At 32.6% G+C, this 21640-nt stretch overlaps 1 protein-coding gene across 3 annotated transcripts in view; it reads left to right on the forward strand.

Moving 5' to 3' along the window:
• Positions 1–10161, forward strand: part of LOC143075943 (uncharacterized) — an 85134-nt gene extending 74973 nt beyond the window's left edge. For all 3 annotated transcript variants that reach the window (XM_076251545.1, XM_076251544.1, XM_076251543.1), the window contains 3 exons: positions 1862–1925; positions 5693–5751; positions 6648–10161. In XM_076251545.1, the coding sequence (XP_076107660.1) occupies positions 1862–1925; positions 5693–5751; positions 6648–6955 (431 nt within the window). In that variant the 3' untranslated portion in view covers positions 6956–10161. The remainder of the gene's footprint in view (positions 1–1861; positions 1926–5692; positions 5752–6647) is intronic.
• Positions 10162–21640: the final 11479 nt, after the last annotated feature.

Raw genomic sequence — 21640 nt, forward strand, 5'->3', positions numbered from 1 at the left:
ACCTGTATCTTTAAATACAAGAAGAGAGAAAACTCCCTTTTACGTTCAGCGTACCCTTGCAATCAAAATTTACATGTTACGACATATCGTAACTAACAATTTAGTAAAAATAATTTGTTGATGTCTTATACGGTTTTTGGAAATAAGTGAAAATAAGCCAAATTCAAATTTGGAATATGACCTTGACCTTTGACCTTGCCCTATTTTTTATTTTTTTGTACCAAGGACCTCAAATCAAAAGATCCTAGGTCTCTATCACCTATGGTTTATAAGATAGAAATGCATATCACTTATATTAAATGCATGAGGGGAAATAACTCTCATATGGAGCATTCATATTGCTTCGGTCAAAATATGACAAATCATGCGAAGGATATAACTAGCAATTTTATAAAATGAATTTGTCGCTTTCTTTTACGGTTACGGAGGAGATGTAGGCACAAGGAAAACAGTGTTCGGGGAGATAACTCTTACAAAGAAAATTGTTTGTCTTAGCAGGGTGAAATTTAAAAGCGCATGAACTATACGATACCATATGAGAAATATCTAAGCGACATATTGTGAAACCAAAATTTCAGAATGTGGCGGGGAAAAAAATATAATAATAATCGGAAGAAATACAATAGGTCTTTCCACAGAAAAGTGGAAAGACCTAATAATAATAATCAGAAGAAAAACTATAAGTCTTTCCACAGAAAAGTGGAAAGACTTAATTATTGTTAAGGTCTGAATATGTTTTCATCTTTCCTTTCTTTAGAGTTCAAGAAATTTGTAAATCATGTCTTTCTTTAGTTAACTGGCAAGATACACAAGTATTTCAAGACTCAAATACTATTGCAAACTAGAGGTATTGAGAGCAGAGCTCCTGAAATAATACCTTTGTTGCTTGCAAAGTCCATATTTTTGTTTGCGAACCTCCTTTATATTTTGATTCTGCAGATGCCATTTCTTTGAAGTTATAGGAAATAATTTACAGTTGAGTTACTTGGAATGCTTGCTACAGATGATTCAAACAACAGAAATAGGTGTGTTATACACAATTTTGTAGATAATTTTATTAAGATTTACGGCCATACAAGTTTCAGGGGGATAGGCAACTGAAGAAGCTAATTATACAGTTTATATAGGAACTCTCTGAACGAGTGTCATTTTTTTGTGCCTGTGCATGCAGAAGCGACATATAGGAATCCCTTTCTGTTGTCTTGCATGCGTGTTGTCTTCACAAAATTTTCTGTCACACTTTTCTTAACAACTACATTGGGCATAATCTTGAAATTTAGCTCAAAGCTTTATCCCAAGATGCTATAACGTGTGTACCATTATCATTGCCGCTGCTCTTCAAATTCCTGTCGCAACTTGTTGTTTCTTAGTAACGTATGTTTTCCATGGAAAACTCGCATCTAAGTTCAATAATGCGAGTTGGGTACCTTGTGTTAGATTAAGGGATATACATGCAGGTAAAAAAAATCATAGACAAGTGCCTGTGATGGCATTAAGGGTGAAAATTCTGAGAACATTTTTTTTAATTATGATAAATGATTTAGGAGGAGTTGCAGTCCCATATAAGGCAATGGCAAGTCTTCAGTTCTTTGAATGTATTTAATAATTGGATTTGGTTGGTGACCTCTTGATGTCTGTTTATGCCAGTTTACATTGGAGATGGATTGTTCTCTCCTTGAAATCTCATATCCATTCTGTTTTCATATGAGAAGGCAAAATCAGATATCCTTACTTGTTTAAAAGTAAAAAGATACCAATTAATAAACAGAAAGTTGACCTAGAACACTAAGGACAACATATATACAACAAGTTTATTTATAAATTGAGGGAGTTCATATTTTCCTTTTTTTGTTTGTTTTAGATGAAACACAAGTTGGAGATTACATGCCTGATGTTGATATTGTGCCAGCAAACAATGTGCAGCAGTAAGTTGAATATTTGCAAAAGTTGTCTGATAACTTTTTGTGGAATCTGGCTTCTCCCCTTTTTTTTCTTTGGGTCATTTAGGGTTTATTGATAATTTTGGTGTTAACTTTTTTAGTATTTGTCTGATTTCTATGATTTTGTATTTTTAATGTTGAACTTCCTTGATGAAATTGATGAAAATTTTACCACCAGGTTCAATACCACAAAAGGAAGGCTGGGATTGATTTGGGGTATTATGGTCCTAACCGTTTAGGAATTAGGGGCCCAAAAAAAATAATTTTCTAATTTTCGGACAATAACTTATGTATGGATCTCTCTGAAATTATACCACAAGGTTCCATACCGCAAAGGGAAGGTTGGGATTTATTTTGGGGTTATGGCCAACACTGTTCAGAAAAAAAGGTGAAAAAACAAAGTTTTTTTTCTGGTTTATGGACAATTACTTAATTAGTAGTCTATGGATCTCTATGAAATTGAACTACAAGGTTCCATACCACAAATGGAAGCTTGGGTTTGACCTTTGGGGTTATGTCTCAAACCATTCAGGAATAAGGGGCAAAAAAGGGGGAAAAACATTTTTTTTTTTCTGGTTTCTGAACAATTTCTTAAGTATTAGTTGATGGATATCTATGAAATTGTACCACAAGGTTCCATACTACATATGGAAAGTTTATGTCCAATTTGAGATTGATGGCTTGAACCGTTTAGAAACTAAAGGCCAAAAGGGGCCAAAATTAATATTCCTAATACTGGCTAAGCTGGTTCTTATTAATGATCTATATAAAGAATCAACAAATATTGAAATGGCAGGATATACACACCAAACAGGATGTGTAAATTATTATATATAGTTTGTAAACACATTTACTAAGTATTGTGCAACAGCAAGAAATCTTCAATTGAAAATAAATACAAATCTTTTAACCAATTTCAATGAGGATTAATTTAAAGTGTTGAATTGTTTGGGTTTTTTACTGTGTATTACTATATTGGTTATTGGGCCCCATTTTTAAATAGGTCTACATTGAGGTCCAAAGGGTCCAAAATTAGACTGTTTGATTTCATCAAAAACTGAATTCTTGTGGTTCAATGATATGCTGAATCTAACTGTGCATTTAGATTTTAATTTGGGGCCCTGTTTTCAAATTAGTCCATATGAAGGTCCAAAGGGTCCAAAATTAAACTTTGTTTGATTTGATTTCATCAAAAAACTGAATTCATGGGGTTTTGTTATATGCTGAACTAACCATGGAAATGGATTTTGGATATAAGACCATTAATTAAATAAAATGTCACATTTCAAATTGAAGTTCTCTGCCCACATTTATTCTGTGTCATAAATCTATAATGTGTCAAATATTTAATCACTATCCAAATTCAGAGCTGTATCAAGCTTGAATATTGTGCCCATATTTCTGTTCAGAGTTCGACCTCTGCGATCGTATCCAGCTGTGTTATGCGAAGCATTTTATTGGTTACTATCTTTACCATTATTACAGATAGAAAGTGTAAATGACAGAAATGTTCAACAAAGTAAGATCTACAAATAAGTCACATGACCAAAATGGATAAATGACCCCATAAGGAGTTATTGCCCTTTAAAGACAATTGTTTTTCATATTTCTTTGGGTTTTTTTTTTTTAAGAAACTGTGATGAATAGAAACAAGAAATGGCATGTTTTAATAAACATGTATTAAATTATACATAAACCATCATAAATTATATCATTATTGATGAAATATCTGCACAAAAAATTACAGGTGTCCAATTTCTGGCTCTCACGAGCCTCTTGTTCATTATATTGATTAATTGATTTTTGCTACAGGCAAATATTTAATGTATGTTCCAGAAGAATACAAGTTCAAGATCATATCAAAATAATAAGTATTGGGATCTGCCTGATGGGTGATGAAAAATTAGGTTTAAGCTTCAGAGAGACGAAGGATTAGGCCACAAAGGCATTAATTTGGCCCACAAAATTGAACTTTGTAATGTTGTAAGTAAACACCAATACTCACAATCTTGAATATGCAAATTAAGATATTCTAAACCCTTTTTCTGTCTGCAGGTCGTTTTAACAATGTGTTCATCTTCAAAAGATTGGTGTTTTACCAGATTTTTATCAAAATTTTTTTTTTTTTTTTATTATTTTATAGCTATATTTCCTTCTGAAACACATTGGCCACACCCTTCAACCAAAATAAATTTATCATTAAAAGTTGTAAATGTGTTAAATACACATCCTGACTTAAAATTAGGATGGTCCTTGCATGTGGCCAAGCGTTTTTGACGAAAACTATTCAAATGTTGCCAAAAATAGTCAAAATTAGGATTTTCTACATGAGAGGGCGCAATATTATGACGTCATGATAACATAAGTGATCTAATATGTCAAAGTTTGTTATTTTGAATTTGTCAGATATTTATCTCTATTTTGTCATCAAATACTTAATATTACTTCAGAAATAAAATTTCCCAGAATAACCAGGCCAATATTGACCTTTGTGGACTTGCTCCTTTAGAAAAATCCTGTTGCTAGCCCCAAACAGCTAGTGATAAAGTTTTTAGCTCACCTTGCCCAAAGGGCCATGTGAGCTTGTGTCATCACTTGGCATCCACCATTGTCGTCATAACTATTTCAAAGATTTTCTCCTCTGAAACTACTGATCCAAATACTTTTAAACTTTAATAGATTGTTCCTTAGGGTATCTTGTTTATAAATTTATCCAGGGATTAGATCCATCAACAAACGTGGCCACCCTTGGAAAAATAGAACATATGAGTCGAATGCAGGTTTTGACTTTTATCAGTACACAGCCAATTTTGAATAGGTACTATTTTTGTACTTAAAATCTGTAGTACTGAAAATTTACTTTTGATATTTAGTACTATTTCTTTACTTTAAAATTATTGTACTATTTACTTACCTGTATTTTACAGTACTTGATTTGTACTTAAAATTTTGGTACAGAAATAATACCAAAAGCGATCACAATATTCCATGTTAAAAAATAATAATATTAAGAGATTTGAAGTAGACATTACTATCAAAATGCTTAAAATGTAACATTGTAACCAAAAATATGTAGTACTTAATTTTTCAAGTACAAATCAAGTACTGTAAAATACAGGTACCTAAATATTACAATACTTTTAGAGTAACAAAATAGTACTGAATATGAAAGGTAGATTTCCAGTACTACACATTTTTGGTACAGACATTGTACCTATGCAAAATTGGCTGTGTATATCTCAAAAACTAAAGCAGTAAAACCTGACAATGGGTTAAAGTGATAAACTCTTCCATTAAATTTTCTGACCAATTGAACAAACTACTGTTAGGTTACTGTCCCGAAATAAATTTTTTTTACATTTTTTGGTTATTATCTTATTACATTATAATGGATAGAAAAAATGTGTAAATGGCAGAAATGTTCAAAAGTAAGATCCACAAATAAGTCAACATGACCAAAATAGTCAATTAAGGGCTATTCCAGAAAAAAATGTATGGGGGGTTGGGGGGTTGGAAGGCACATTGTATTAATAATACATGGGTGATGGGTATCAGAGCAACTTTTCACACTATAATGCACTATAATTCTCAATTACAATTGTCTGGATGGCGGGTGCTGACACAAACTGCCTTCCAACCCCCCAACCCCCCCCCCCCCCCTTACATTTTTTTCTGGAATAGCCCTAACCATTTTTCATTTGGCAAACTGAACGGTGTAAAATGATCATGTTAAATTTTTTTTTTTCTTTTAGAAAACCAGAAACAAGGTCAAGGCAAAGTAAGAAGAAAGATTTGAAAGTAGCCGTTGATGGTAGGTTTAGTCTTAAAATTTATTATTACTAGATATACAAAAAATTTTCTGTGAATTGATATAAATGAAAGATAAATGTAATTGATTCATTTTACAATTGAACAGCAATTGAAGCTCAATGATGAGCAAGTATATCATCATTTACTTTGTCACCAATAAGCTTTGACATTTTTGAAGTCATATAATTAAGAAATAGTTCATTGGGGCTTGAATTTATACTGATTTTACCCCTCTTTTTAGCGAGGGGTAAAATATCGGCATATCTGGCTAACCTGTGGTAAAATGAATATAAATTCAACACCCCCCCCATGAATTTTTTCGATTCTAATAAAACAAATACAGCAATTCTTTTGGATTGAAGCTCTCTAGGTAAAGTCAAATGTTTGCATGTTTGCTGTTGCTGTAATGAAACACACTAATAATATTGACGTAAAAGATGAAGAAAACTTTATTAGTAACATAACTATTTAGAATAACATACTTGGACAGCTTTGGACGAAGTTAAATGATTATCTTATTTTTACTAGTGAAAATTGGCAACTAATTTTTATCATGGTTTGTTTATGTTACTATGTTTTGATGACATTCAGTTTCACAATCTTGCATTTTCCTGTAGAATACTTATATTCATACGTCATTCAATGACGTCTATTACACAATGGGAACAGCCCAAAGAAATCATGACGTTTCCAATCAGCTGACATGAAACATATTCATATTTTACCACGGGTGTGTACACAAATGGTTTGAGGAACGTCATATTAGAATATGCCACATAAACATGAAAGGTTACTTATGACTAAACAGAAATGGTTTAAAACCAAGAGAGTCATATTGAAAGTCATTTGTATATACTTTGTAAAGCCTTCCTAACAATATTTTTCTTTTGCTTCCAGAGTTTGAAGATAATGACAGTGAAATAGATAAGAACTATCAGCCGACAGAAAATGAAGACGAGTCTGATGAATCAGAGGAGGATGAGTACAATTCAAAATTCAAGAAATTAAATAAGCAAAAAGCAGAGAGAAGAAGGTGGACAAGAGAAGAACAAAATATCTTGAAACTTGAATTTAATAATTTCATAAGAATGAAGAAGATACCGAGAAATAGTGATGCTCTAAGAGTGAAACAAAAACATGCCATCTTTTCCGAAAGAAGTATACATCAAATAAAGAGTAAAGTACAACATTTAATCAGATGCTAATGAATTTCTATTTGCAAAGGAGTAGGTTTGTTTCCATAAGGCAGTATTTTGTCCACCATTATTAGCTAAAATTTCAAATTACTATTGAAAGCTTATTACTACAACATGTCATAGTTCATACATTGAAGGAATCTGGTGAAATTTTGTTTGTCCAGTGACAATGTGGGGGCGTGGGGTATGTGAGCGTGCTCACAAAAGTTCTTTAATTTGACTATTCCCCATTCTATTGCTATTTTACAGTGTAAGGTATGTGTACATGTATTTGAATACAGGATATTTTTTTTTTCCAATGAAGAATGAATACCAATTTAAATAAAAATTAGTTATTTAATTTTTGTTGTTGAAAAGGTGCATTTCCAATGCCTCTTTCTGGAAATTATTAAGTCAAACTTCAAAAAAAAAAATATGCCTTCCTTTGAAGATTTCTATTTCCAATCATGTCAAAATCATTTAACTTAAAAAAGGAAGATATTAGAAATCAGTATTGAGAAATTCTCCATCTTTGGGCAATTGATGATGAAAATTGTTTTTAGTTATATCATGATAATGAAATAAAACTGTTCATCTGCAGTGTCATATAATTTTTTTATCAAAAATCAATAAGATGAGTTAGAAAAATTGCATACCAATGTTTATGAGCTGAAAGGGGTGATTTTAAAAAGGAAAAATAACAATGGTAATTTTTTAGTGAAAATTATGTTCTACATTTCAATCCTTGTGTTGACTGGTTTTTTTTCAGTCCCTTGGTTTCTTCTGTTAAAAGTGTTTAAACACAAACATTTTGGGCTAAAATCACTTATCCAAAGTTGTGATGGTTGTCTCTGTATAAATGTCTTACAGAAGCTTGTATAAAGAAAAACTTATTGAAAATGATATAAAAAAAATGTCAGACAAACTGTAGCTAAAAAATGATTGGATCACAGCACCGACGATGCTTTGATTTGGACAATTTAAGTATCAGAGCTCTTACAATGATGTCGATATTAACATCATTTTCAAATTGACAGCAAGTTCAATGAAAAACAGACAAATTTTGGTTGTTTTTTCATTTTTTTGGTCAGGAGTCATAGAGAGCATGCATCGACAAAAAAGATCTTTTAAAAATAGTTTGTTATAATCAATAAGATATGTTTAAATTTTTTCAGTTTTGATGTTGATTCCAAATGGTTTGATGGTATTTAGTATTTGCATCGATTGTGCTTCAACATATCTTCTGTAATTTGTAGATTATTCATATATTTGTACAGTCATGTCCTGTCTGCAGTGCTTTTTCTCTGTTATGTGTAATGTTTAATTTTATTGTGTATTCATCCTCATGTTCAAAGCTGCAAGTCAAGATGGACATAGTCCCATTGAGCTGTACAGGCTTTTGGAGCCTCTATTTACTTCAAGGAGAAATGTAACAAAAGTATATTAAACCATTGCTTTTATGTATGTTATATTTTTTAGAGAAAGGTTATTTTAAAGTATTCTGTTTATGAAGTATTCACTATTATATATTATATAGTGTATTTTGAGGATGTACTTTGAAGCACATATACTTAATTACATACTGAAAGCTAGAATTGTGTGCTCATTAAGCAGATAGAGAGAGAGAGAGAATTATATGAATTTTGCATGATTGCATGAGGTAAAACATAAAAGACCAGGTCTTTTATTCCCCCTTTGTTGGCAGGGTTATATAAAATCAAAAACCAGTCTATAGTACAGTGATGTCAAGTGGGCAGGCTTGCAGGGAAAATTGGGTACAATTGAGTAATCAACCCCTTCTATAGTTTTTGACCCAGATCCCTGAAACTAGGGAACTTTTTGTATAAAGAATTTCTTCCCAGTTTTCTGGACTTTAGAACTAATTAGTCATTTTTCAGTAAACTTAAGAAAGGAAAGTACAAGTTCTATGTAATCCTACAGTTTTCAACCAAGATCCCGGAAATTTTACAGGAAGCTTGCACACATGTGCACTTGCTATTATGGAATTGTTCGAAGAATTTTTTCCCAGTTTTCCAGTCTTGGGAACTTAGACATTTTTTAGCAAAATTAAAAAAGGAAGGTAAAGTTTTGTGTAATCAACTCCTCCAACAGCTTTCAACCCAGATCCTTGAAATTTAATAGGAACATTGTACACATGTTGATGTTGTGTACCTACTAATATCAAATTTTTCCAGACTTTGGAACTTAGTCATTTTTAGCAAAATTTACAAAGAAGTGATTAAGTCTTGTGTACTCGACTCCTCCTACAGTTTTCAACCCAAATCAATGATACTTAACAGAAAGATTGTTGAAGTTATGCACCTGCTTTTATGGAATAGTTTGAAGAATTTTTACACTTTTTCTTGACTGGGGAACTTTTGTTATTAGCTTCTCGTACAGTTAACAATTAAGATCCTTTTCCAAACATTACAAAAACAAACCCGGCCAATTGAGACTCTTAACTTATTTTTTTACAATTTTTTAATGATGATCATAATTTAATTCAATCTTTTAATGTCAACTGTTTATTATGTGAAGTATGAAGTTTAGTAAATTCTTCAAAAGTATCAAATAGCATGGATAAAATAGAACTAAAGTTGTTTTTATAAGATTTATGTACCTAATTAAGCAAACAGATAGAATTATTTGAAACTTACATGAGGTGAAACAAGGTCTTTTTAAACCCTCTATTTTACAAACTTTTAATGGTGATCATAATTTAGTTCAGACTTTAAATGTATGAAGTTAATTATGTAAATTATGAAGATGAGCAAATTTTAAACAATTGTTTTGTTACTTTTTCCATAGTTTATTGATTGTTCATAGTTGCCTAAGACAGTTTATTTGTTTAAATGTCTTTTTAAACCCTCTATTTTACAATTTTTTAATGGTGGTCATAATTTAATTCAGACTTTAAATGTATGAAGTTAATTATGTAAATTATGAAGTTAGGCAAATTTTAAATAATTGTTTTGTTACTTTTTCCATAGTTTATTAATTGTTGGTTGTTGCCTAAGACAGTTTATTTGTTTAAATGTCTTTTTAAACCCTTTATTTTACATTTTTTTAATGGTGGTCATAATTTAATTCAGACTTTAAATGTATGAAGTTAATTATGTAAATTATGAAGTTAAGCAAATTTTAAATAATTGTTTTGTTACTTTTTCCATAGTTTATTAATTGTTCATTGTTGCCTAAGACAGTTTATTTGTTTAATTAATAAATAGTTGTTTATATGTATTGACTTGCTCTTTTATTTCACCTACATAATCCATCTGAGCTAATTTGAACAGCTAGTATCCTATTTGAAAGATCAACAGTAGCATAATTATGCATCCAAATAGCTTTGTGGTCTAAATATGTCATCCAAGATGACAAGTCAATTAATATGTTTTAAGCAAAACTATTTTACAAATTTTCTAATAGTTACACATGGTCAAATGATTTTCAGTAATAGTTCACTAATTTACAAGTTGTTGACCTTCACCTTTTTGTAAAGTTATGCTTCGGTTCATATGTCTGTTCGTAGATCCCAGTCTTTTTTAGTTTGTAGGTCCACCATCCATATCTTCGATACTATACCAATCATACGTGACAAGTGGATAGTCAGAGATTCCTGTGATGTCAAACACCTCATGGAGGTTGTTCAGCCCCGCCCCCTCAGTCATGGTCTATTGACTTAAAAACAATTACTTAATTTTAATGTTAAAGTTTGTGATTAGGTCCGTTTTAAGTGGAACCACTAATGGTGTGTGAATTATATTTGGTGTGCAGTTGTATAATCATTTGCACACCTCATTTCCATGGAGATAATTTCGTCCCACCCTTCAGTCATGGTCTATTGACTTTGAAATTTTTCCATAGCTTACACGTTAAAGTATCTGATTAGGTCAGTTTAAGGGGAACCATTAATAGTTGGTCAATGATATTTGGTGTGCAGTTGTATTAGCATTGGCATATCTCATTTCCATGGAGATCATTTGGTCCCGCCCCTTCAGTCATGGTCTATCGAGTTTTGAATTTTTCCATAGCTTACATGTTAAAGTTTCTGATAAGGTCAGTTTAAGGGGAACCATTAATAGTTGGTCAATGATATTTGGTATGCAGTTGTATTAACATTGGCACATCTCCTTTCCATGGAGATAATTTGGCCCGGCCCCTTCAGTCATGGTCTGTTGACTTTAAAGTTTTTCCATAGCTTACATGTTAGAGTTTTATAAGGTCAGTTTATGGGGAACCATTAATAGTTGGTCAATGATCTTTGGTGTGCAGTTGAATTAGTATTGGCACATATCATTCCCGCGGAGATAATTTGGTCCCGACCCTTCAGTCATGGTCTATTGACTTTGAAATTTTTTCATGGCTTACTTGTTAGTTTCTGGTTAGGTTATTGTAAGGGAAACTATTTGGCCTCACATCTTCAGTTATTGTTCATTGACTTTTAATTTAAACAATTGTATTAAACTATCAAAGTTGCATAAAGGCGAGACATATCTCTGTGTCCACAGTTTATTGACAGGATAAATAGTCATACAGAGGAGTGGACAGTTTTGAGGGACCGCGGTTTATATAAAAAAAATATCTCTCACACTGATTGTGGGTCACACTGAGTATTTACGACCCACCTTGTGGGATACTTGGGTGGTTTGTGGGTCATGCATATTTTGACCCATATTCCATATAAAATGCATACAGCAGAGTGCTGGATTTTCTTTAAAATGTGACAAAAGTGTTTGTGGATATCAATATGTCCTAAAATAACAATTGTACTGGGAATTAGAAAATAAAATCCATTTCTTTACATACATGAAAGATTTCGACAAATATCTGTAAATTCATGTATAAAGCATGCATTTGAAATCATTTTCTTTAATTGTAAATGTCAAAACAGGTATGTTAAGTTTTGAGAGACAAAGGTTCATAAAAGTTTAAACATTTACAACCAAAGTGGTCCAGCGAAGAATCATGCAAAATTAAAAAAAAGTGATTCACTCATAATCAATCCCTATTACAGGATCTACCTATTGTATCAATTGTTAACTTGTAATCGCCCCGAACATTCATGAAATATTTGCTACCAGATGCAAAGCAAAACACAAATAAATCAATAAATCTGTTATCTACTTTCTGATTTCTCAGATCCGGACATCCTGGCATTTAAATTTTTCAAGGGTTGAAGCCAATAGGAATCCTCTAGACTTTTCATCTATTTGAAGGTGATTACTTATTATTTATATTGCTGATTATTTTTTAACCAGAGGATATAGTATGATAAAAATTTGTAAGGCTTCCGCAGAACCCAGGGTCTCGCCTACTTTTGCTGTTAATCACACACTCAACAAAAATAATGAAAAAAATCAATAAAATTATTCCTCTCAATACTATCTTTTGATTGTCAGAAGCTTCTGTCCAATTTTGGTAAAAATCCAGGCTAGTTTAAGAATCTTAAAAATGTTTTAAAAACTTTAACTGCAGACTGTATGTAATGTTAACTGGAAGAAAAACTAAGTAAAATACGGGAAAAATGGAATTTTATTTTTACAAAATTTACTTCTGGATACTACCATCTTCTGATCATAAACAAGCTTCTGGCCAAGTTTCGTACAATTCCAGGATAGTTTAAGAAAGTTATTAAAATTTTAAAAACTTTAACCACAGAGTGAATGTAATGTTTCCTGGCAGAAAAAAACTAAGTCTATTTATAAGTAAAATATAGAAAAAATGGAATTTTATTTTTACAAAATTTACTTCTGGATACTATCTTCTGATCATAAACAAGCTTCTATCCAAGTTTGGTACAAATCCAGGATAGTTTAAGAAAGTTATTAAAATTTTGAAAACTTTTACCACAGAGTGAATGTAATGATTCCTGGCAGAAAAAACTAAGTCCATTTATAAGTAAAATACGGAAAAAATGGAATTTTATTTTTACAAAATTTACTCCTGGATACTTAGTCTATCTTATGAACATAAATAAGCTTCTGTCCAAGTTTGGTAGAAATCCAGGATATTTCAAGAAAGTTATTAAAATTTCAAAAACTTTAACCACAGAGTGCAGGGCCGTAACTAGCCTCTTTTAATAGTGAGGCAAAATATATTTGCCGAGCGTAGCGAGGCTAAAAATTTTTGACGGGATCTGAAGCTCTGAGAAAAATAACGCAAAATCGTGCATTCTGAGCGTTTCCCGGACTTTTTTTTTACATTGAAACGCAATTAATTTTTAGCTATTTTTTCGACAATATTCTGGTCTCAAAGCTAAAACATAGATTAATTGTAATTTAAGACTTTTAGGTTTCACAGGGACAACATTAAAAGTGGACCGATATGTAGGATAAAGCAAAAGTCGTAAATCTCATAATCTCATAATCATTAAAACCGGATCTGTCTGTCGATCTGTTGTTGTCTTGTATAGTGCTTAGACTTTTTTTATTATTTTTTTTACTAGATTTAAATATAGTGACAGTGCAACTATTATAATTATACTAGTACTGAAAAGTCGTCACTAAGGACCATCTTGACCTTGTTTTACGGTATTAATGATTCTTTTATTGTTGAAGACCCTCCAGTAACTATCAAGATGAAGAACAAGAATAAAAACTTTGACCATTGATCATTGTATTTGTTTCTATGCATTGACTTTGTGTGAGATTAGGTTCCGTGCACGTTTACTCCATGTTCCTTTATTTTCTGTTAAAGGGTCTGAACTTAATGTAAGTTTAACCCTTCAATGTAAAAGGTCATATTGCAATGCATTGATGTTTTTATAATTTATATAGATGACTTGATACGGGGAAATTAGAGGTCTTACTTTAATTTAATCCATGTCAGCTATCTTTCTACAAAAAGAGCCAGTTTTCTTTGATATCAAGTTCAATTCTCCATGCAGAAACGACCTTTTTTTTTTCATATGCAACTATTCCAGTCATAATTAGGTTCGATAACTCTGTATGTGACTGGTTTAATTATGGTTATGTAAAATGTACTGGTTACCCAAGTAATAATTTCAAAATATATATATATAGATATTGCATCTTTGTTTCAACCCATCCGTGGTTTCCTTTCGTTGATATAAAATATTATCATAAAATGATTTCATAAACAATCGTATAATACTAATATTATATATTAAGTCTTGTCAAAATTTACATCGTGATTAGGTCACGTTGCCATGTTTGTTTTGTTTGATCACGTTGATGACTTAATTAATATCTCCACAATCTTGCTTTATCCTTAATTATCATACGAGTTACAATAACGTGTCATATTTAATTGCAATACAAACAGTTAAATCTTATTGAATTATTTGCATGTGTAAACTAAGTGTCGAACATCCTCTACGTTTGAAATTATTTGGTCGCCATTTTGTTATATGTAACTTCGAAATTTTATCAAAACAAATAGCATGTATCCACTTTCACAGAGGGAAATAGTGTTTAAATATATGCTGCATTAAGGTAAGACAATTATTGAAAAGACATGCATCTAACAATTTTACGATTTTCATCGTACAAATCTTCAAAAATACATATGTCCATGTCGCCCCACGCTATCAATGTTCTAAACTGCATGGTCGGTGCATGTAAATCTTTATTTTTAGTGTGAGAGACTGTTTCTAATAAATATATTGAAGAACATGTGAAAAAAGAAATTTCTTAAGTACAAAAAGACACACTTTGATAAATATTTGAAATATTACTTTTTGATTTATAACTAAATGAATACCGGCATGTCGTGTCGTTATGAACCTTCAACAGTGTCCGCCATTTTGAAAATATTGCTGAAGACTGCCAAAATATGAACTTTTCAAACAAATTTCGAAGCAAAAAGTTTAATACCTGAACTGATATGGTTTGCCATTTACTTTAAATAAATATGTTGTCGATCTTTTTAGAGGTTGGAAGGATATAAGTAACAATAAATTAATTCAGAAAATTGATTTTACAAAAAGGTCCCATTGCAATTTTGTCGAGTTTTAACGAAGATGTCAACGGAGGCTGTGTGGCTATGTCACCTCAATTTTCAAACTTATTTCGAAGCACGAAATCATATTTCTGAACTGAAACTTAAAGCATATTTAATTGTAAAAATTTATAAACTGTAAAACGCGGGGTTGGAAGGAAAAATATACTTTATAACAAAAAAGTTATGACCGTTTTATCTATGTACCCCGTTCACTTTCATTGATAATCTATCGGCCATTAATGACATACAACAGAAGTGTAAAAGTCACGTGATGACGGAGATAGCTGGATATGGCTGTGTCCAGTATAGCATCGTATATTCTTAAAATATTTTCTCACACAATGTCTGGACATCGGTGGACATGCACTATTGCAAAACCAAACGCTTACAAATGAAAATCAACACTCAGACTATAGTCATAAAGTAGGACAATAAATGAACAAAAGACAAACCCGAGACACGAAAGTACAAACAAAATAAAAACCCGGGACACAAAAGTACAAACAATAGACTATCTACTCTGAAAACTAAAAGTAAAATAGAAACATGGATCACGAAAACATGCAGGGGCAACAACAGATAGTAAAGAAAACGTGCTTTTTGCAAGAAACTTTCAGTGAAGACAATGTTTTGTTTCCGTTTTTTTTTTGTTTTTTTTTTTGAAATGTCCAACATGAGGCATTTGCCTCATTTGCCTCAATGTAGTTACGGCCCTGGAGTGAATATTTGTGGACGCCGCCGACGGAATTTAGGATCGCTGTCTCGCTTTTTCAACTAAAGTCAAAGGCTCGACAAAAATCAAAATGGAGATATTATATAGTGTCTTTAACAATATTAAAAAAGTAAAATTACTATATTCAACTGGTGTCGATATATATATCAATTAAATTAATTTGCATTGAAGTCTATGGAAAATCTAGAGGATTCTTATTGGCATCACCTCTCAACATTGTTTACATAACACAAATGCTAATCATTGATTGGTCAGTTACATGTTGTGGTGTCACTGCAGATCTACATGGTTCTGATATTAATAGTTATATACAATCTTAAATCAATAGGAGGGGTCTCGTTTGGCGAATGGTCAAAGTAGTTCATCTAATTAATGACTAGCCAGACAACGCTGAGGTTGTGTGGTGGAACCACGCCAGTCTCGGTGCACTCGACGTAAATCTTGATAGACTATGCTTGGGCGTGTTTTTTTTTTTCTTATTCGGTAGTTAGCCAGATGGGGTTTATTTCATTTTTTTTTTTTTTTTGCATTGAGAAGATCTTCTGGCTCTCTTCCACCTCTTCTTTTTAAATAGGTGGTTTAGACGGCAGAGGCACAACACAAACATGGCGCCGTTTGGTCTAAATGACATTAATAAATTTATGAATGAAGATGTATTAAAAAGTGAGCTGTGTTATAAACGTTTTTATAGTAGGACATCTCTGTAGGACGATAAGTTGGATGAATATAATAACAGTTGAGGGAAAACTATTTGAAATTCTAGGAAAGGGATTTTGCTCATTGGTGGTTGATGCTACTTTCGACACTTATGATTGGGCTAGTAGTCAGTTTAAATCTATAGATCTAGATGAGGAATGAAGAAGGAAAGAGGACATAATTATTCGTCTTAATTTGTTGCTAATCATGCATATTTTTTAGTCGAGTATATAATAAAAAAACGAAGAGATGTGATATGATTGCTAATGAGGCAAATATCCTAATATGAAGTAAGCAATTATAGGCAACCTTAAGGCCTTCAACAATGACAAAACCCGATACTGTAAAGCCGTTTATAAAAGGTCATGAAAAGTGAAACAATTCAAACGATAAAATACGGCCTAATTATACAACACAAAACAATTTACAAAATATCAAAAATGAGTTGAGACGTGAACCAACGACAACCACTAAACTACAGGCTCCTGACTTTGAATAGGTTCATAAAGAATATGACCGGGTTGATATAAAAACCAAGAAGTGGTGTTATTGCCAATGACCGACCATGCAAGGGCTGAATAGCCAGTCAATGTCGTTATAAAACTTCCATTTGTTATTGCCAATGAGACAACTCTTCACAAGAGACCAAATGATACTAAACTTAACAGCCATAGAACATCATACGGCTTTCAACAATTATAAGCAAAGCCCATACCACATAGTGAGCTTTAAAAGGCCCCGAAATCACAATCACAAATGTAAAACAATTCAATGGTAAAAACTAACGGCCTAATAAATGTACAAAATAAGTGAACAAAAAACAAATAAGTAACACAGCAACAAGAGACAACCACTGACTTATAGGCCCCTGACTTGGGACAGTTAACATACAAACAGAGTGCGGGGTTAAACATGTTAGCGAGATCCAAATCATCCTCTAACCTGGGGCAGTGATGTAACAGTACACCAACTTGTTTGTAAGCGCTCAATTCTCACCGAAGCTGAAAAAAGTAGTGTAGCAGTACAATATAAGAACGACTTGCGCAAATCAGTTGCGATTAGATTATCTCAAAAGATCGGTACGAGACACACAAAAGAAACCGGCCAACTAACATTAAGACAATAGGCTCAAAGCATCGAACTAAGAGTATTTGCAATTACTGGAAGTTGTTCAAAGCTAGTTGCCCCTAGTACTGAAATAAATCTTATTCCCCAAGACTGAAGTATTAATCAGTACACAAACAACTGATTTATTAAAAACAAGAGTGCACACACTGAAATGTCTCGCCTTCTTTACTAATCATTGATATTATGTTGATAGTCCTAAGTATAAAGCTTTATTACAACTGTCATATAAACTTAACATTAACCAAGATAGCTAAACAAAGACCAATGAACAATGAAAATGAGGTCAAGGTCAGATGAACCATGCCAGGCAGACATGTACAGCTAACAAAGCTTCCATACAACAAATATAGTTGACCTACTACTTATAGTTTAAGAAAAATAGACCAAAACACAAAAACTTAACACTGTGCAATGAACCGTGCAATTGAGGTCATGGTCAAATAAAACCTGCGGGACTGACATATAGATCATAATATATTTCCATACACCAAATATAGTTGACCTTTGGCATATAATATTAGACAAAAAGACCAAAACTTAAAAACTTAACTTTGACCACTGAACCATGAAAATGAGGTCAAGGTCAGATGACATCTGCCCGCTAGACATGTACACCTTACAATCATTCCATACAACAAATATAGTAGACCTATTGCATAAAGTATGAGAAAAACAGACCAAAACACAAAAACTTAACTATAACCACTGAACCACGAAAATGAGGTCAAGGTCAGATGACACCTGCCAGTTGGACATGTACACCTTCCAGTCCTTCCATACACCAAATATACTAGCCCTATTGCTTATAGTATCTGAGATATGGACTTGACCACCAAAACTTAACCTTGTTCACTGATCCATGAAATGAGGTCGGTATCCGGTCGTTCCGGCCCCAAACCGATCCGGCCCCAAGTCAATCCGGCCCAAAGTCGATCCGGCCCAAGTCGATCCGGCCCACGTCGATCCGTCCCCAAGTCGATCCGGCCCCATAATAAAATATGAATTAACTAGATTTTGGAGGAATTTGTCACAAACTTTAACAGTATAAATGGAATTTGAAAAAAGTGTCCGATCGATGATGGTGACAACAGGTCAGTGAAGTATTGGAGTACCAATTAACGAACTATTTTAAATCCATACGAAAATTAGTGTTATTGTGTCTGGTTGTATCGCAGTTTCTACATTTTTAAATTATGAAGTTATTTTCACTGATAACTTTTACTTTGAATTTCATGGCGATTTTAATTTATTAAGTTCACACACAGAATAGCTAAATAAATATTTACAGTCCAATGGAACTTATAAAATTTAACGCATAATAATGACTTATTTAATCAAATCATTAGTCTATAATTGGTTTGTTTATTCAACAATTGTCTGATGATTGTGAACTAAGGTAATGCCACTCGTAATCACTTAATTCAGTCCAATGCTGATTAATAAAAGTTACGTAATCTGTTTTTCAACAAGAAAATGCTAATTACTGCTGATTAATGTTGATGCCTGAATTCTTTTATATACGTTTTAGTATAATTATACCCAATTATCTTGAAAACTTGTAATAAAGACATAATCAACCTATTTGTTTTATACTCATCTAAAGAACATATTTTTCAAAGGCCTTTTTTACTTTTTTTACCGTACATCTTTAACATTATAATAAAAATAATAAACATTTCTGAATTACAATTAATATATATATTTATTTTTATTCCTTAGAAATATTTTTTCTTATTGGGGCCGGATCGACTTTACATGTGGGCCGGATTGACGTGGGGCCGGTTCGACGTGGGACGGATCGACTTGGGCCGGATCGACGTGGGGCCGGATCGACCCGAAAGCAGTGAGGTCGAGGTCAAGTGAAAACTGTCTGACGGGCATGATGACCTTGCAAGGTACGCTCTTACCAAATATAGTTATCCTTTTACTTAAAATAAGAGAGAATTCAACATTACAAAAATTCTGAACTTTTTTTTCAAGTGGTCACTGAACCATGAAAATGAGGTCAAGGACATTGGTCATGTGACTGACGGAAACTTCGTAACATGAGGCATATATATACAAAGTATGAAACATCCAGGTCTTTCACCTTCTAAAATATAAACCTTTTAAGAAGTTAGCTAACGCCGCCGCCGGATCACTATCCCTATGTCGAGCTTTCTGCAACAAAAGTTGCAGGCTCGACAAAAAGTCTTAAGAAACGTCTGGTATACGTTGTATAATTACATATAGATCCATATATAATGAAAGTTTTGGAAAAGAGGTAGTCCGAAGGTTTTCACGACAATCGAAATTTTGCATTAGAAAAAACAGTTAGGACCAGATGATTTTCTTCAAGGAACACCAGAGAAAAATAATTTTGAGATGTTTCTGTTATCTTTGTTTTATACAAAAAATAATCCAGTTCGGTTACTTTTGAAAAAAAAGTAACCCTAAGACTTCCTTTTTGATCAGTCATATTCAAGACAAACAATTGTTTGTGGTCCTTTGTGCAGTTAAAGATTATTCTTAAAAATCAAATAGTGGGACGATAGATGGTCATATAGGCTCTCCGTGAGTGTTCGCTGTCTCCCTTATTGACAGGATAAATGATCAAATGGGCTTCCCATAACTGTTGTCGATTGTAGTATTAACACGATAAATGACGGATCATTAAGACTCTCTTTAACTATCTGCCTTCTCCGTTATTAACACAATAAATAACCAAATAGGATTCCCATAACTATCATAGTCTGTAGTATTTAAACGATAAATGGTCATATAATATCTCCGTAACTGTCCGCTTTCTCTATTATTGACCGGATGAATGGTCCTTGGTTTTCATTATGGTCAAACTCTCCACAGTCTCTTTTATTGACAACATAAATTGTCATAAATACTCTCTGTAACTGTCCTCTGTCCTTGTTATTGACACAATAAATAATCAAATGGGCTCCTCATAACTGTCGTAGTCTACAGTATTTACACGATAAATGGTATACAGGATCTCCGTAATTGTTTGCTGTCTCACTTATAAACAGAATCAATGGTCAAATAGACTCTCCGTAACTGCTCGGTGTCTCTATTTTTGACAGGATTAATGGTTAAATAGGCTCTCCTTAACTGCCCATGGTTTTCATTATGGTCAAGTAGACTATCCGTTATTGCCCATGGTCTCTTTTATTGATAGGATAAATAATTATATAGGATCTCCGTAACTGTCAGCTGTCTCTGATTTTGACAGCATAAACGGTCGAATGTGTTCTCCATAACTGTGTCATGTGTCCGTTATTGACAGAATAAAAGGTGAAATGGACTTTCCATAACTGTCATCGTATGTAAATATATCTATAATACTAAAATTACGAGGTCCAATTTGTCAGCTGTCATCACGTAAAAACGACGAATCACAGAATTCAACTTTATATATAACTAATATAGTACAAAGGTGTAGATTAAAAATTACACCACTCCAGGCCCTTTTGTTTTCCACGTAATTAATATTGCCAATAATTAAGAAGTTCCGGGTCGAGTCCGCTACCGATACCAATAGTATATATATATATATATATTCACCTGTTACCTATTACCTTATCTGTACGTTCCGCATCTGACAGGCGCACCACCAAACGTTGTATTCAGGATTAATATGCTATATACACGGGCATAACCACAGGGTTGACACTATTAAATTGTCAAATTGTTACCTATTGTAGTATTTTAATCAGTAAGACTTTCTAAGATAACAATACGAATACTAAAAATCTGGACTAAAAATAAGGCGTATAGGTACAGTTTTCAATTTGTTAGTGAGCATGACGTAAAACAGCGAAGCAAAGAATTCAACTTTATTTATAACTTATATAGGACAATGCTGTTGATTAAAAAATACTCCATTCCAGGACCTTTTGTTTTCCAAATAATTAATATTATTGTTTCAGTTCGACGGGTTCAAACAGAAAGACTTGAAAGCAGAGAAAAACTGTGTATCTTATAATCGGCATGACTTTATCAGATGACAATACTAATACTAAAATAAGGCTTGCGCATAGTTGTATACTTTAATTCAGTCACGGACCCGTGATATCACGGGTGTGTTCTAGTATTATAGTATTTACACGATAAATGGTCATATAGACTCCCCGTAACTCTCCGCTGTCTCCGTTATTGACAGAATAATTGTCAAATTGGCTCCCCATAACTCAAATCAAATCAAA

Source organism: Mytilus galloprovincialis, chromosome 5 (assembly GCF_965363235.1).
Source record: "Mytilus galloprovincialis chromosome 5, xbMytGall1.hap1.1, whole genome shotgun sequence".
In the NCBI taxonomy this organism is placed as follows: Eukaryota; Metazoa; Mollusca; class Bivalvia; order Mytilida; family Mytilidae; genus Mytilus; species Mytilus galloprovincialis.